The sequence below is a fragment of the Hypanus sabinus genome, chromosome 6 (assembly GCF_030144855.1).
Source record: "Hypanus sabinus isolate sHypSab1 chromosome 6, sHypSab1.hap1, whole genome shotgun sequence".
NCBI classification, from domain to species: Eukaryota; Metazoa; Chordata; class Chondrichthyes; order Myliobatiformes; family Dasyatidae; genus Hypanus; species Hypanus sabinus.
In genome coordinates, this window is record NC_082711.1 from 42,312,801 (window position 1) to 42,329,605 (window position 16,805).

Sequence of the window (16,805 nt, forward strand, 5' to 3'; positions counted from 1 at the left end):
CCGGTCCTGACCCCGTAATCGCGCTGTGGCAATCTAGTTTGTAGCGCGGAACTGCACACGCTCAGACACCCACTATAAATATGTTTGCACCGTTTCCCTCCAGATAATATTTCGCTGCACTTTTATCAGAAGGCAGCTATGAGGGGAGCTGCTGACTCGGCATCGGAGCCTTGTCTTTTGACAACAGCTTTTAGCACTTAATGGGCACTCCAAAAAGGGAAAACTCGCGATTTTTAAAAGCCGCACGTAAAACAAAATTCCGTGGGTCAGAGGTCCAGCAACCCCACACCGAGGCAGCTGAGGAGGAAAATAACCCCAATGTTACATTTAGCTGTTAGTCAAGGTGAACAGATGCCATCAACTGACCGCGATAATAACTAAATAACTCGAACGGGGACGGGTATGGCCAAAGATGTATTGTGTGCGGTAAACATAAGTGGTCGAGGTATGAGTGTCGGGAGAGGGTGTGGTTTTTCAAGGGGGGGGGGGGGGGAAGATGGCGCGCCAGAGGCATAGTGAGATGGGTCCAGAGAGGTGAGGAGTGTCAGGAGGGCGTGGGAGGGGATGAGGTGTATTGCAGACGCGTGAGACTAGGAGCAGAATTACGCCACCGGGCCTGGAGTCACCCCACAATTCAATGACATGATTCTTCCGTCACGTTCTCCCAGTAGCCCTTAACACCCTTAGCAATCAAAATCCTAAAAATTTATGTCCTGAATACATCCAATGAGTAATGAATTCTCACAGATTCACTACCCTCTGGTTGAAGAAATTCCTCCTCATCTGAGTTCTAAAGGGATGTCTCTTGATTTCTAAGGCAATGCTGAGATCCCCGCCCCTCCTGCTACCCTCTCCACAGTCACGCTCTCCAGCCCTTTCAGTACCTGGTGGATTTCAATGAGATTCCTCTTCATTTTCTGAACTGAGTTCTGGCTCAGATGCATCAACTGCTCCTGGTATATGACTGTCAGGAGGAGGATGTGTGTCCGGAGAGGGAAGGTTGTGTGCAGAAGAGAAAGTGGGATGCGTCCGGAGGAGGGGAGGCTGTCTGCAGAAAGTTTCTACTCTTATCCTTGGCACTTTATTCTGCTTTAGCTCCTGTTGGGTTGTGAACCTTCTAATTGCAATGTCAGAAATCCGGCACATTAAGCTTTGCTGATGTCTTTCGCACACTAACTTCCCGTTTCTCCAGTGAGGTGTACATAATCACTGGGAACTGCAGAACACATTTCTGAGTTGGCCTTTCTCCACTGCCCTGACGGAATTTGAAGAGATCCATTTCACAACAGCCCGATAAATGTATAGAAATTCCAACATGAACATTGAATGCTATTAGTTAAAATAAGCAAAAGCTGATCAAGGAAAACCATTAGGAAGCACCTTTGTTTACTGTGATGAAAACCTCTGGTCAAGCATAATCTGAATCTGGATATGTGGTTTAATGTTACAATCTGATCAGCTATGTTCTTAAAGGCAGAACAGTCTAGAGGGGCAGAGTGGCCATCTTCTGCTTCAAATGCATATGCCCATGTGGTTACCAATCAAATCAACTATGATTTTTGAAAATTATACAATTGTAATATTAATAACATTTTTATTCACCTTCTTAAAATAAAATGTGGCTGATGACAGTAATGGGACTGGAGAATTTGGGGCTACATTTGAAAGTTGGTGTTAAAGTCAGTTGTTCTGACTAGAAGAGAAGACAGGATTGTGAGAATACATGTGATGTGGAGGAATATAATAGCAGTGAATCTAAAATAAAGCGAAGGTTATAGTTGATAAAAACACAGAACAAGGGAAGCAAACATTCAGGTCTTCAAGGTTGAAATATAGGAAACTATAGATACTAGAATTTGAACCAGTACTCAAAAAGCTGGGGGAACTGTGTGGGTCATGCAAATGTGGTGCAATTTTTTTAAGAAGGAAGAGAGTGTGAAAATAAAGAACTGCAGGTCAGAGAGATTCCAACATAGTGACAATAAAATGCTCTGAAAATCGTAATAGGATTATGCAGGGTCAATGTGGACATATGACAGTAGAATCACACAGTATGACAAATGTATTTGCTTCTTGAAGTTTTAACTATCTGGGTGATTAGCAGATTTGATGTTGGTGTCCTTTCATAAGTGTTTTGATAATGTGCAGTATGGATTATTAAACAAAATTAGAGGTTATGCTGGCATGGATGGAAGATTGAGTAATGAACAGAAAACACAGTAGGAGTAATTCAGCCAATTTTATGTTGGAGGTTGTGACTAGTGGGGTGATGCATTGGAGCTGATGCCTCAGCTGTTTGCAGCCTTTATCAATAATTGAATGAGAAGATCAAATGCAGTATATCCAGATTTCCTGGTGATACAAAGCTGTGATTTGCAAGGAGGATACAGGATGTAGAAGGACTTCAGGGGTGTAGAGGATGGAGAAGTGGATGACTGAGGACATAGCAAATGAGGACATAGGTTCTCCCCTCAAGTCGGTAGGCTTCTGAACTCCCTGCCACTTCATATTCAAAGTGTCAATGGTTAATCTACTCCATACTTTACAATTATTTAATATTAATGCACTTTAGTTTTTTATTTATGTGTGATTCATCTGTAGATTTTATCCTTACTTTCACAAGAGTAAGAGGATAGCAAGAAGGGGGCATGAGAAGGCCTTGGCGAGTAGGGTAAAGGAAAACCCCAAGGCATTCTTCAATTATGTGAAGAACAAAAGGATGACAGGAGTGAAGGTAGGACTGATTAGAGATAAAGGTGGGAAGATGTGCCTGGAGGCTGTGGAAGTGAGCGAGGTCCTCAATGAATACTTCTCTTCGGTATTCACCACTGAGAGGGAACTTGATGATGGTGAGGACAATATGAGTGAGGTTGATGTTCTGGAGCATGTTGATATTAAGGGAGAAGAGGTGTTGGAGTTGTTAAAATACATTAGGACGGATAAATCCTGGGGTCCTAACGGAATGTTCCCCAGGCTGCTCCACAAGGCAAGGGAAGAGATTGCTGAGCCTCTGGCTAGGATCTTTATGTCCTCGTTGTCCACGGGAATGGTACCGGAGGATTGGAGGGAAGCGAATGTTGTCCCCTTGTTCAAAAAAGGTAGTAGGGATAGTCCAGGTAATTACAGACCAGTGAGTCTTACGTCTGTGGTGGAAAATCTGTTGGAAAAGGTTCTTAAAGATAGGATCTGTGGGCATTTAGAGAATCATGGTCTGCTCAGGGACAGTCAGCATGACTTTGTGAAGGGCAGATCGTGTCTAACAAACCTGATAGAGTTCTTTGAGGAGGTGACCAGGCATATAGATGAGGGTAGTGCAGTGGATGTGATATACATGGATTTTAGTAAGACACTTGACAAGGTTCCACATGGTAGGCTTATTCAGAAAGTCAGAAGGCACGGGATCCAGGGAAGTTTGGCCAGGTGGATTCAGAATTGGCTTGCCTGCAGAAGGCAGAGGGTGGTGGTGGAGGGAGTACATTTGGATTGGAGGGTTGTGACTAGTGGTGTCCCACAAGGGTTGGTTCTGGGACCTCTACTTTTTGGATTTTTATTAATGACCTGGATGTGGGGGTAGAAAGTTGGGTTGACAAGTTTGCAGATGACACAAAGATTGGTGGTGGTGTGGATAGTGTAGAGGATTGTAGAAGATTGCAGAGAGACATTGATAAGATGCAGAAGTGGGCTGAGAAGTGGCAGATGGAGTTCAACCCAGTGAAGTGTGAGGTGGTACACTTTGGAAGGACAAACTCCAAGGCAGAGTACAAAGTAAATGGCAGGATACTTGGTAGTGTGGCGGAGCAGAGGGATCTGGGGGTACATGTCCACAGATCTCTGAAAGTTGCCTCACAGGTAGATAGGGTAGTTAAGAAAGCTTATGGGGTGTTAGCTTTCATAAGTCGAGGGATAGAGTTTAAGAGTTGCAATGTAACGATGCAGCTCTATAAAACTCTAGTTAGGCCACACTTAGAGTACTGTGTTCAGTTCTGGTTGCCTCAGTATAGGAAGGATGTGGAAGCATTGGAAAGAGGAGATTTACCAGGATGCTGCCTGGTTTAAAGAGTATACATTATGATCAGAGATTAAGGGAGCTAGGGCTTTACTCTTTGGAGAGGAGGATGAGAGGAGACATGATAGAGGTATACAAGATAATAAGAGGAATAGATAGAGTGGACAGCCAGCGCCTCTTTCCCAGGGCACCACTGCTCAATACAAAAGGATGTGGCTTTAAGATAAGGGGTGGGAAGTTCAAGGGGGATATTAGAGGAAGTTTTTTTACTCAGAGAGTGGTTGGTGTGTGGAATGCACTGCCTGAGTCAGTGGTGGAGGCAGATACACTAGTGAAATTTAAGAGACTACTAGACAGGTATATGGAGGAATTTAAGGTGGTGGGTTATATGGGAGGCAGGGTTTAAGGGTAGGCACAACATTATGGGCCAAAGGGCCTGTACTATGCTGTACTATTCTATGTTCTATAACTTATGGAGTGTTATGTGTACTACTGTGCTTTACACCCTCCTTCAAAGAAACATTACCTTGTTTCTATATACATTATATGCTTATATACTTTATAGACTTGCATATAGCTAAATGACGATAAACTTGATTTGACTTGGCATGTGGAAAATGTTATGTCACAATATTAGTAGAAAAATATATTAAAAAACAGAGTGTCCATGTACACAAATGTGTAGAAGTTAACATGCAGTACTACAAATGACTCAGAAGGCAAATTACCGGTATATATTATAAATTATATATATTGGCCTTGATCTAAATAAGATTTAAACATCAGAACAAGAAAGGCTTGAATATGTGATTAACATTTTAGATACAAGTATAGTCTCCCTACTGAATGAAAGATCTACAAGCAATATTGAGAGTGTGACAAGGGTTCACATTGATGTGGGTCAGGGGCCCTGAGGAGAAGTTAAGCAAACTGTGAATAAGAGAGATCCCTTTGAGAATACAACATTATTATAAGAATGAGCAATGTAGATTGTGGAGCTGCTATTTTGTTCAGCTGTGATGTCTCGAATCAGGGATCAAACTCCCAAAATGAGTGAGTCATCGATTTTTGTCTGAGATTAGAAGGGATTTATTGACCCAGAGTGTGGGAGGCCTTTGGATTTCTACACTGAAGGTGGTTGTGGAGGTTCAGTTGTTAAGTCGATTCAAGACAGGGATTGATAGGTATTTTTGGATATCTTAAGAATCATGAAATAAAGAGTTACTACAGGAAAAAGAAACTAACCATTATCTTATTGAATGGCAGAGCAGACATGAGGAATATATTCTGGCTTCTGTTTCTTTTATCTTTACAGTAGAACCACGGACAAATGTTGTGAAAATCTTTGTTTGATGGCAGCAGGGCAGTATAAGGCATAAAAAATGATTATAAGTTACAATAATAAACTAAATGGTGCGAAAGAGGAATAGCAAGGTAGTGTACATGAGTTCATGGACTGTTCAGAAATGTGATGATGGAAGGGAAGAAGCAATTCATTACACATTGAGTTTGTGCCTTTAGGCTCCTGTATCTTCTCCCCGATGGTAGTAATCAGGAGAGGCTGGGTGGTGATGATCCTGAATAATGACAGCACTAATAGTTGTAATCATATGATGCTCCAAATGAAGTAATCCTGACTTTACAGTGAAGATAACCTCAATTGTGTTCAGCTTTACAATTATGCTAAACAAGTTTGACTCAGAATAGATGTAACAGCTGAATACTTGGCATCCATGAGTCAGGACAGGATTACATCTGTAAACTTATGGTTATCCGTAAACTCTGGCCTATCCCTCACTCTACCGTAACTATGAGGTGCAGAAAGGTATAGAAATGGTGTGTAGTTAATGAGGTGCAAACTTTGTGAAATTGCAACATGAGACAACCTGTATGGTAAACTGTAAAAGCAGTATGCCATTAACAAAGTGATTCAACAACCAATAGGTCAGATCAGATCTTTGCAGTCCTGCTATACCCCACCATAAAACCTAATAGACAATTTAACATGGGGCTATCAGAGGATTCATGAAGGACGTCCACATGGTCAAAAGTGATAGAATTTAGCAATGAATGAGTGCCAGGATATACTGTATCTGAATCACTCACAATCGTATTCAGACAGTACGGTTGATCCTCCTCAGCTTCCTCCTGAGATCCCACTATCGGCATAACCAGTCTTCAGCTGAATCAGTTCATCGCATAAGAAGGGGTGAAAGGAGCCAGGTTTCAATGAGATTCCCCCCCCCCCCCCATTCATCTAAATTCCAGCGAGGGCTGGCCCAGGGCCAACAAACGCTCCAAGTAGGATAAGCCTTTCATTCCCGGAATCATTTTTGTGAAACTCCTTTGAACCTCTCTAATTTCCCCACATGCTTTATTAGATAAGGAGCCCAAAACTGCTCAAAATATTCCAAGTGGGGCTTTATAAGACACTTCCCAGTTTTTTATTCTAGTCTTCCAGAAATGAATGTTAACAGTGCATATGCCTTCCTCTCCACAGACTCAACCTGGAACTTAACCTTTACAGAATCCTGCACCCTTTGCATCTCTGATTTTTGAATTTTCTCTCTGTTTAGAAAATAGTTTACGCTTTTATTCCTTCCACCGAAGTGCATGGCACTTCGCAACATTATATTCCATCTGCCACTTTTTCCCCATTCTCCTAATCTGTCTTAACTCCTACTGCAGCCTCCCTGCTCCCTCAACATTATCTGCCCCTCCACCTGTCTTCATATTGTCTGCAGACTTGGCCACAAAACCATCAATTCTGTTAACCAAATCATTGACATTTAACTTAACAAGAAGTGGTTCCAACACAGACCCCTGTAGGACCCCACTAGTCACTGCAGCCAATCAGAGGTTATTTGGACTTTTTGCCTCCTGCCAATCAGCCAATGCTCTATCTAGGTTAGTATTTTTCTTGTAATACCATGGGCTCTTATCCTGCTAAGCAGCCTCAGGTGTGGCACCTCATCAAAGGCTTTCTGAAAATCCAAGTACACAGTATCCGCTGATTCCCCTTTCCTGCTATCCTGCTTGTTATTTCCTCAAAGAATTCCAACAGATTTGTCAGGCAAGATTTTCCTTAAGGGAAACCATGGTGATGTTAGCCTATTTCAGCAAAGTTCCTTCAAGTAACCCAAAACTCCATCCTTAACAGTTGACTTCCAACATCTTTCCAACCACTGAAGGCAGGCTAACTGGCCTATAATTTCCTTTCTTCTGCCTCCCTCCATTCTTGAAGAGAATCCTCCAGAATCATGCCAGAATTTATTGAATCTTGTAAAATCATCACTATTGCCTCCACAAACTTTTCAACTACCTCCTTCGAACCCTGGGGTATAATCTGTCTGGTCCAGGTGAATTATCTACCTCAGACTTTTCAATTTCCCAAGTACCTTCTCCCTAGTAATAGCACCTGCACTCACTTTTGCTCTCTTACACTCTCAAACCGCCAGTGTACTGTTAGTGTTTTCCACAGTGAAAACCGATGCAAAATACTTATTCAGTTCATCCACTATTTCCTTGTCCCCCATTACTAACTCTTCAGTGTCATTTTCCAGTGGTCCGATATCTACTCTCTTCTGCTTTTTGTAGATCTGAAAAAACGTTGGTATCCTCTTTGATATTATTGGCTAGCTTAACTTCATATTTCATCTTTTCCCTCTTTATGGCTTTTTAGTTGAATTTTAAAAGTTTCCCAATCCTCTAAATTCTCACTCATTTTTGCACTATTATATGCCCTCTCTTTCGCTTTTATGGTGGCTTCAGCTTCCCTTGTCAACCACAGTTGTGTCATCCTGCCTTTAGAATATTTCTTCTTCCTTGGGATATATCTATCCTGTGCCTTCAAAATTGTTTCCAGAAACCCCAACCATTGCTGATGTACTGTCATCCCTGCTAGTGTCTCCTTCTAATCAACATTAGCCAGCTTCTCTCTCATGCTTCTATAATTCTCCTTATTCCATTGTAATACTGACACATCTGACTTTAGTGCCTCCATCGCAAATTGGAGCGTGAATTCTATCATGATCTGTCTCCTGAGGGTTCCTTTACCTTAAGCTCCCTAATCAAAACTAGTTCATTACACAACATCCAATCCAGAATAGCTGATCCCTTCATGGGCCCAATCACAAGCTGCTATAAAACGTCATCTTGTAGGCATTCTACGAATTCTCTCTCTTGAGATCTAGCACCAACCTAGATTTCTTAATCTACATGCATACTGAAATCTCTCATGATATTGTAATATTACCCTTTTGACATACATTTTCTATCTCCTGTTGTAATTTATAGCCAATATACTAGCCACTGTTCCAAAGCCTGTATATAATTCCCATCAATGTCTTTCTACCCTCAAAGTTTCTCTACCCAAAAAGGTTCTATATCTTCTGATCCTATGTCACCTCTTTCTAAGGATTTGATTTCATGTTTTACCAACAGAACCACACCACCTCCTCTGTCTTCCTGCCTGTCCTTTCAATATAATATGTATCCTTAGATGTTAAGCTCCCAAGTGTAATTTTCTTTCAGCCAGAACTAAGTGATGCCCAAAATGTCCTACCTGCCAAACTGTAACTGCACTACAAGATCATCTACATTATTCCATATAATGCGTGCATTTAAATGTAACACCTTCAGTCCTGTATTCATCACCCTTCTTGCTTTGACCCCCTGTTACAGCTGATCACACTGACTGGAAATTTTGCCCTATCATCTGCCTGTCCTTCTTGACAATCTCACTACACATTGCCTCTGCTTGTATATCAACTGCCCCATCCTCAGCCCTATCACTCCATTTCCCATTAAAATTCCACACAATACCTGATAAATTAACTTCAGCCATTAAAACCCATGCTGGATTAGGAGTGATTTTTTTTTTACTTTCATCTGTGGTGATAAGTGTCCTTCATGCTAGTTTACAATTCTGATGCAAAATGAGATGAGTCACTAATGGAATTTGCTGCAAATGGGCTTGCAACCTACGTCATTCTGTGAATTATGGTTTTTGGTATGTTGGAAATGGTCCAGCCTTCCCTGTGGGCTCCTATGATTCCAATCAATGAGATGGAATACCATAACACATCTTATTTTAAATCAAAGACATTTGAAAATAATTTCTTGTGGCGACCCACTTCCTAGCGCACTCGAACTGGCTCACAAATAGTCAGCGCGCCGGCATAAAGGCCAGTCCCAAAAGGGCGCCAGGTCTGCTTCACTAACAAAGGGAAAAGCTCGCGCGGGACTGTGAATATGTGTCGCTACAGTATCCGCGCCCGGGGAGGGCAGGATCAGGGAGGCTTTAAAGCGAAGCTGCGGTTCAAATAAGATCTCTTTAACTGCAGTTTACCGACTCCGTGTCGTTATTTCAGCGCTGCGTGTAGCACACCGCTACAATTGGTGACCCCGACGGTCCAAACGATATTTGGACTGGAGATGAACGACGCCGCATCTGTTCATGCGGTTTTGTTGAAACTGCCAAGCTTCTGGACGCTGCGACCTCACCTATGGTTCCAGCAAGCAGAAGCCCAATTCCACGTTCGGCAGATAACCTCAGAAGACACAAGTTACTACTACGTGGTGAGCTCCCTCGACCAGGACACAGCGGCCCAGGTTGAGGAGTTCATACAGTCTCCCCCAGCGGTCGGCAAGTACATGGAATTCAAAGCCCTGCTCATAAGGACTTTCAGACACTCACGGCGTGAGCGGGCTGCCCGTTTACTGCACCTGGATGGCTTGGGGAACAGACCTCCATCGGCTTTAATGAATGAGATGTTGTCTTTGGCCGACGGACACAAACCCTGCCTCATGTTTGAGCAGGCATTCCTGGAGCAGCTGCCCGAGGACATACGCCTGCTGCTGTCCGACACAGATTTCAGTGACCCCCAGAAGGTGGCAGCCCGGGCGGATTTGCTGTGGAACGCCAAGAAGGTGAGTGGGGCGTCCATCGCACAGATCACCCGGCCACGCTCCCAGCAGCAAACCAGTCCAGGCCCGGCCGCAGAGCCCGCTAACCCCAGAGGCAGGGGTGTGGAGCCCAACGAACAATGGTGCTTCTACCACCAGAGGTGGGGCGCAGAAGCCCGCTGCTGTCGCCCGCCCTGCAAGTTCCCGGGAAACGCCAGGGCCAGCCGCCGCTGATGGCTCCAGCGGCTGGCCATCGGGATAGTCTCCTGTATGTGTGGGACAAGAGGTCGGGACGCCGTTTTTTGGTCGACACCGGTGCCGAGATTAGCGTCTTACCTCCGAGGAGTTACGACACCCGCAACAGGGCACTGGGTCCCCCCCCCCAAGGGCCGTGAACGACAGCACAGTAAGGACCTACGGCACTTGTACGGTGCAGCTACAGTTCGGCTCCAGCCAGTTCGCGTGGGACTTCACACTGGCCACCGTAGCCCAACCGCTTCTGGGTGCAGATATTTTGTGGTCTCACAGCCTGCTGGTCGACCTGCCGAGGCAGTGACTGGTCCACGCCGAGACCTTTCAGACGTTCTCCCTGGGTGCAGCCCAGTTGCCGGCCCCACACCTCGACTCCATCACGCTGTCCGACAACGACTTTACCAGAGTCCTGGCGGATTTCCCATCGGTTCTGGCACCGCAGTTCACGGCAGCCATGCCCCGACATGGTGTACAGCACCACATCCCGGCCCAGGGACAACCCCTCCACGCCCGTGCTCGGCGGCTTCCCCTGGACTAGCTCTGGCTGGCAAAGGAGAAGTTCAAGAGGATGGAGGAACTGGGGATCATACGCGCGTCTGACAGCCCATGGGCCTCCCCCCTGCACATGGTGCCCAAAGCGACAGGGGGCTGGAGACCATGCGGCGACTACCGCAGGCTGAACGAGGCTACCGCACCGGACCGCTACCCTGTGCCGCACATTCAGGACTTTGCAGCAAACCTGCACGGCGCACGGATCTTCTCCAAGGTAAACCTCGTCCGGGGATACCATCAAATCCCGATGCATCCGGACGACGTCCGCAAAACGGCTCTCATCACCCCTTTCGGCCTTTTCGAGTTCCTCCGCATGCCGTTTGGCCTGAAGAATGCCGCACAGACGTTCCAGCGGTTAATGGACGTGGTGGGACGCAACCTGGACTTCGCATTCATCTATTTGGACGACATCCTCATAGCCAGCAGCAGTTGTCAGGAGCATCTGTCCCACCTCCGTCAACTCTACGCCCGACTGAATGAGTACGGTCTAACAATCAACCCGGCCAAATGCCAGTTCGGGCTCGACACCATCGACTTCCTGGGCCACAGGATTACTAAAGATGGGGCAACCCCTTTGCCCGCTAAGGTAGACGCGGTCCGCCATTTCCCCCGACCCACCACAATCAAAGGCCTTCAGGAATTCGTAGGTATGATAAATTTCTACCACCGCTTCCTCCCTTCAGCTGCCTGAATCATGTGCCCCCTGTTCGCCCTGCTTTTGGGAAAGGGCAAGGACATTACCTGGGACGAGGAGTCCGCCGCCGCTTTCATTAAAATGAAAGAAACCTTGGCAAATGCCACGATGCTAGTGCACCCCAAAATGGACGTCCCTACCGCCCTCACAGTGGACACATCCAACATGGCAGTCAGTGGGGTACTAGAGCAACTCATTGCGGGTCGCTGGCAACCCTGGCGTTTTTCAGCAAACACCTGCGACCGCCCGAGCTCAAATACAGTGCTTTTGACTGGGAACTGTTTGTGCTATACCTGGCAATCCGGCATTTCAGGTACTTCTTAGAAGGTAGGCCCTTCACCGCGTTCACGGACCACAAGCCGCTTACCTTTACGTTCACGAAGGTGTCCGATCCCTGGTCGTCCCGCCAGCAGCAACATCTGTCCTACATCTCTGAATACACAATGGATGTCCGGCACGTCTCGGGTAAGGACAATGTTGTGGCGGATGCGCTGTCTCGCCCTAACATTCATACCCTTTCCCAAGGGGTAGACTTTGAGGCGCTGGCAGGGGCGCAGCAGGCAGACGAGGAGATCCCTAGTTACAGAACCGCAGTCTCCGGTTTGCAGCTCCAGGACCTCCCCGTAGGCCCAGGTGAGAGGACCCTACTCTGTGACATCGCCACCGGCCAGCCCCGTCCCGTCGTCCCGGCACCTTAGCGGTGACGCATTTTCAACTCCATTCATAACTTAGCGCACCCCTCCATCAGGACGACCGTCCAGATGGTCTCCAGCAGTTTCGTTTGGCACGGTCTCCGCAAGCAAGTCAGTGAATGGGCCAAAACGTGCATGCACTGCCAGACGGCCAAGGTGCAGCGGCACACCAAAGCCCCACCGCAGCAGTTCCACCCCACCCACTGGCATTTCGACCACATTCATGTGGATATTGTGGGCCCCCTGCCAGTGTCGTGAGGAGCGCGGCACCTCCTGACTATCGTGGACCGGTTCACAAGATGGCCAGAGGCGATCCCGCTCACCAACACCACCTCCGAATCTTGCGCCTGGGCACTGATCGCCACCTGGGTGTCCCGCTTTGGTGTACCGGCCCACATTACCTCCGACAGAGGCGCCCAGTTCACCTCCAGCCTGTGGTCAGCTATGGCCAGCCTTTTGGGGACACAGCTGCACCACACACAGTCGAACGGCATGGTAGAGCGTTTCCACCGTCACCTAAAGTCGGCTCTCGTGGCCCGCCTGCGAGGAGCCAACTGGGTGGACGAGCTCCTCTGGGTCCTATTCGGCATCCGCACGACGCCCAAAGACGATCTGCACGCCTCGTCGGCTGAGTTGGTGTACGGCGCACCCCTGGTCGTCCCCGGGGAGTTCATACCAGCCCCAAGGGGGCAAGAGGAAGAACCCACAGCAGTCCTGGGCAGACTATGCGAGAGGCTCGGTGACCTGGCCCCCGTACCCACTTCGCAGCATGGGCAGAACCCGACCTGTGTATCCAAAGACCTGCAGAACTGTAAGTTTGTGTTTGTACGATGGGGCGGGCATCGACCACCACTGCAACGGCCCTATGAGGGGCCATTCACAGTGCCCAGGAACAACGGGTCCACGTTCGTGCTGAACGTTGGGGGGAGAGAGGAGGTATTCACAGTGGACCGCCTCAAACCGGCCCATGTGGACGGCGCAACCAGTCGAGTTCCCAGCACCGCAGCGCAGAGGCCGACCTCCCAAACAGGGTCCGGCCCAGACTGTGGACATTGGGAGGTGTATCGCCGGTTCTGGGGGGGGGAGTTATGTGGCGACCCACTTCCTAGCGCACTCGAACCGACTCACAAATAGCCAGCGCGCCGGCATAAAGGCCAGTCCCAAAAGGGTGCCAGGTCTGCTTCACCAACAAAGGGAAAAGCTCACGCGGGACTGTGAATACGTGCCTCCTACAGCATCCGCGCCCGGGGAGGGCGGGATGAGGGAGGCTTTAAAGCGAAGCCGCGAAGTTCGAATAAAATCTTCTTTAACTGCAGTTTACCGACTCCGTGTCGTTATTTCAGCGCTGCGTGTAGCACACCGCTATATTCTGACATTATTTTGGGCCACCTAACTGCATTTCTTTTCTGTAGAACAGTTCAGCTCTGAGATAGTTGTCATAGATCATTGGGAGCAAGAAAATACTGATAAAACTTGTAAATATTTAAACCAATACTGGAACTAATAATAAATAGAAGCAATTTATTTAAAAAATGTTTTAATAGCTAACCTGTCAAGCTAATAACTATATAACAATTTATCTTAAATAAAGCCAATCTTCCATGGCATAGAAAGTGTTTGAACTGGGCAAGTTCTGCTTTACAGGCAGTGCCTGTTTGGAAAGTGGGAGGGGAATTACCAAGATGGCAGTGTATTGTTTTATGCTCTGTGGTTTTAAAACACAAAGTCTCAATAATGCATTTAAACAACGACAAAGACCACGTACTTTCTGATAAAAATGTAGCATTTCAACCATCAGCACTGATGTTCTGTTATGTGCGTACGATATTAATGCATCCCTAGGTATGACTCAACAGCAACATGCTGTGGCAAATGTAGGTGGCAGAATATTTATTTGTACTGCATCAGAATACACAAAGGCACCTTTGTTAGAATAATATAAATAAAATCTCCTTCACTATCTAATTTTAGGGCTGATTGCATGCCAAGAGTAAAGGAGGGTCTAACCCGGAACAAGTAACCGATCATACCAGGCTGACTGTCTGAACTTGCCAGATTTCTTGCTATCAATTCATTTACATCATCTTATTTTCCATAATTCCTCTTAGCATCTTCCTCATCAAACCCTCCCACAATTTTGAATGCCTGCATAACTTAAAATGTTAAATGGTTTAAAAGATGCAAAATCAGCAACTCTCAACAGGATGGCTGGAAGAATCCCCAATCAGCAAAAAAAACTTCATAACTTTATATAGGTTTTTATATTATAGATTTACATAGAGTTCCTCAAAGAAAATGTCAAGGTGAGAAGGGAATTGTACAGGGAGATCCATTTAATGTCGAAGTTGACTTGAAGAGTGCAAATGACAAGGGATGACTGCTGAAAGAGGGTGAGTACACTGAGCACGTGTTAAGCATACAGCTCACAATGTGACACATTTCTCAATGCACTGAGAAAATTCTCAGCTGCCTCTACTACCTCTTAACCCTTCTAAATCTCCCAAGATGTACCTTCAACACAGAGAAAAATCATCCTCTTGCTAATGTAGCTTCTGTGGTGAACTACATATACCTGTCTGAACACGCCCCCTGCTGACTGCTCCTGTGGCTCCTCCCACAGACCCCGGTAAAAAGGCGATCAAGGCCTGAGCCCGGCCTCTCAGTCTCCAGGATGTAGTATGGTGGTCACTCACTGCTTGTTCCTTCTTCCAGTCAATAAAATTGATGCACCATCAATAACACACTCTGAGACGCAGTTCCCCTTTGCCATTCCCTGCCCCGACACCACTACCACGTCCGTCATAAAAGCCCTGCGCCAGCTCTTCACTCTGTTCGGATATCCCTGCTATATCCACAGTGATAGAGGGTCCTCCTTTATGAGAGACGAGCTGCACCAGTACCTGCTAGCTAGGGGCATTGCTACTAGTCGGACCACGAGTTATAATCCCCGAGGAAATGGACAGGTGGAGAGGGAGAATGCCACAGTGTGGAAGGCCACACTTTTAGCCCTTAAGTCAAAAGGGTTGCCGGTCTCTCGATGGCAGGAGGTCCTCCCTGAGGCACTGCACTCTATCCGCTCTCTGTTATGTACGTCCACCAATGCCACCCCTCACGAACGCCTATTCTCTTTTCCCAGGAAGTCTGTCACTGGGACCACCCTACCAGTTTGGTTGATGTCCCCAGGGCCAGTGCTGCTCCGGAGACATGTGAGGAGTAATAAATACTCCCCGGTGGTCGAGAGGGTTCACCTTCTACATGCAAACCCCCAGTATGCCTACGTGGTCTTACCTGATGGGCGGGAGGACACGGTCTCCGTCCGCGACCTGGCGCCCGCAGGTGCAGCAGACCACTACCCTGAACATTCTCCAGTAACTATGAACCCTGTACCCGAAGTGACACCGCGCACACCAGGCCCTACACAGACTCCTCACGACACTCATATTACCGGGCGTTTCGTACGCATATATACCAGGCGCCTCGCACATGCGTGAGGGACCACTGGCGCCTAGTGGGCTGGAACCAGCACAACCTCCGTCTCCTGTGCAATCACCACCACCGCCGGCATCTGTGCAATCACAGCCGGTGCTGCGTAGATCGCAGCGACAGATTCGACCACCTGATAGACTTAACCTGTAAGAAACTTCGCCACATGGGGACTCTTTTAAAACAAAGGGGGGGGGGGGGTGAATGTGGTGAACTACATATACCTGTCTGGACACGCCCCCTGCTGACTGCTCCTGTGGCTCCTCCCACTGACCCCGGTATAAAGGCGATCAAGGCCTGAGCCCGGCCTCTCTGTCTCCAGGATGTAGTATGGTGGTCAACTACTGCTTGTTCCTTCTTCCAGTCAATAAAAGCCGATATCTCGCCTTACGTCTCAGAGTGACGTATTGATGTGATCTCATTGACATATCACTATCAGACCTTCGTCCTTCTTTTCACAGCAGGCAGAATATCCTTTGACAACTGAGGTGCCCTTCAATGGAGAGGAACAGGAACCTCCGTGGTTAGGGCAAGCAACATGTGATGTCTCTACTTTGACAAAGAGCAGACCTTCAGGAAAAAGGGGTGGAAGGCACGGAAGGAGTAGTCAAGGAAAGAAAACACTGGTGGCTTTCTGATGAACCAGCCTTTCAGATCTTCCTTCTTCCTAATGCTGCATAGTACCCAGTAGTCTGCAGTACTGAGGTCACAGATACAGGCACCACAGCATTAGTTTGATGACTTATCTTTCAGTGGAGGTATTAAATGTTGAGGATGTTGTGACTAAGACACAACAGGAAGCATGCACACACACACACACACACACAGATGCACGTGAAAGGGGCTTGGCTAGAATTCTGGGTGTAGACCTACAATCAGAACAATAAAACTAATAAAGACAACTTGCTGGCATTGCTAAGTAAAATGGTAGGGGAGAGAGGAAGATAGGAGGAAATAGATAAGACAAGAATGTTGACAGCTATTAAAAATGGGCTTAATGGATTGATGAATGAAGCTAGATTGGCTGGTTGAGTGGTGTCAGTATCATCAAGACCGGGGAATTTATTATGGAATTCAGGAAGAGGAAGTTGGGAGAACACACAGCAGTCCTCGTTGAGAAGTTAGTGGTGGAAAGGGTGAGCAATTTTAGCTTCCTGAGTGTCAACATCTCGGAGCCCAATTCTGGGCCCAATACATTGATGAAATCATGGCAAAGGCA

General features: G+C 46.9%; 2 protein-coding genes and 1 long non-coding RNA gene across 9 annotated transcripts in view; 2 read left to right on the top strand and 1 right to left on the bottom strand.

Moving 5' to 3' along the window:
• jcada (junctional cadherin 5 associated a) overlaps positions 1-16,805 on the bottom strand; it is a 203,419-nt gene that overhangs the window by 62,485 nt on the left and 124,129 nt on the right. The window lies entirely within an intron of this gene.
• LOC132395421 (uncharacterized) overlaps positions 1-16,805 on the top strand; it is a 65,169-nt gene that overhangs the window by 171 nt on the left and 48,193 nt on the right. The window lies entirely within an intron of this gene.
• On the top strand, positions 296-15,710 carry LOC132395420 (uncharacterized). Its single transcript, XM_059971997.1, has 2 exons — positions 296-343; positions 14,374-15,710. The coding sequence occupies exon 2, from the start codon at positions 14,782-14,784 to the stop codon at positions 15,592-15,594; it is 813 nt and encodes a 270-aa protein (XP_059827980.1). The 5' UTR covers positions 296-343; positions 14,374-14,781; the 3' UTR covers positions 15,595-15,710.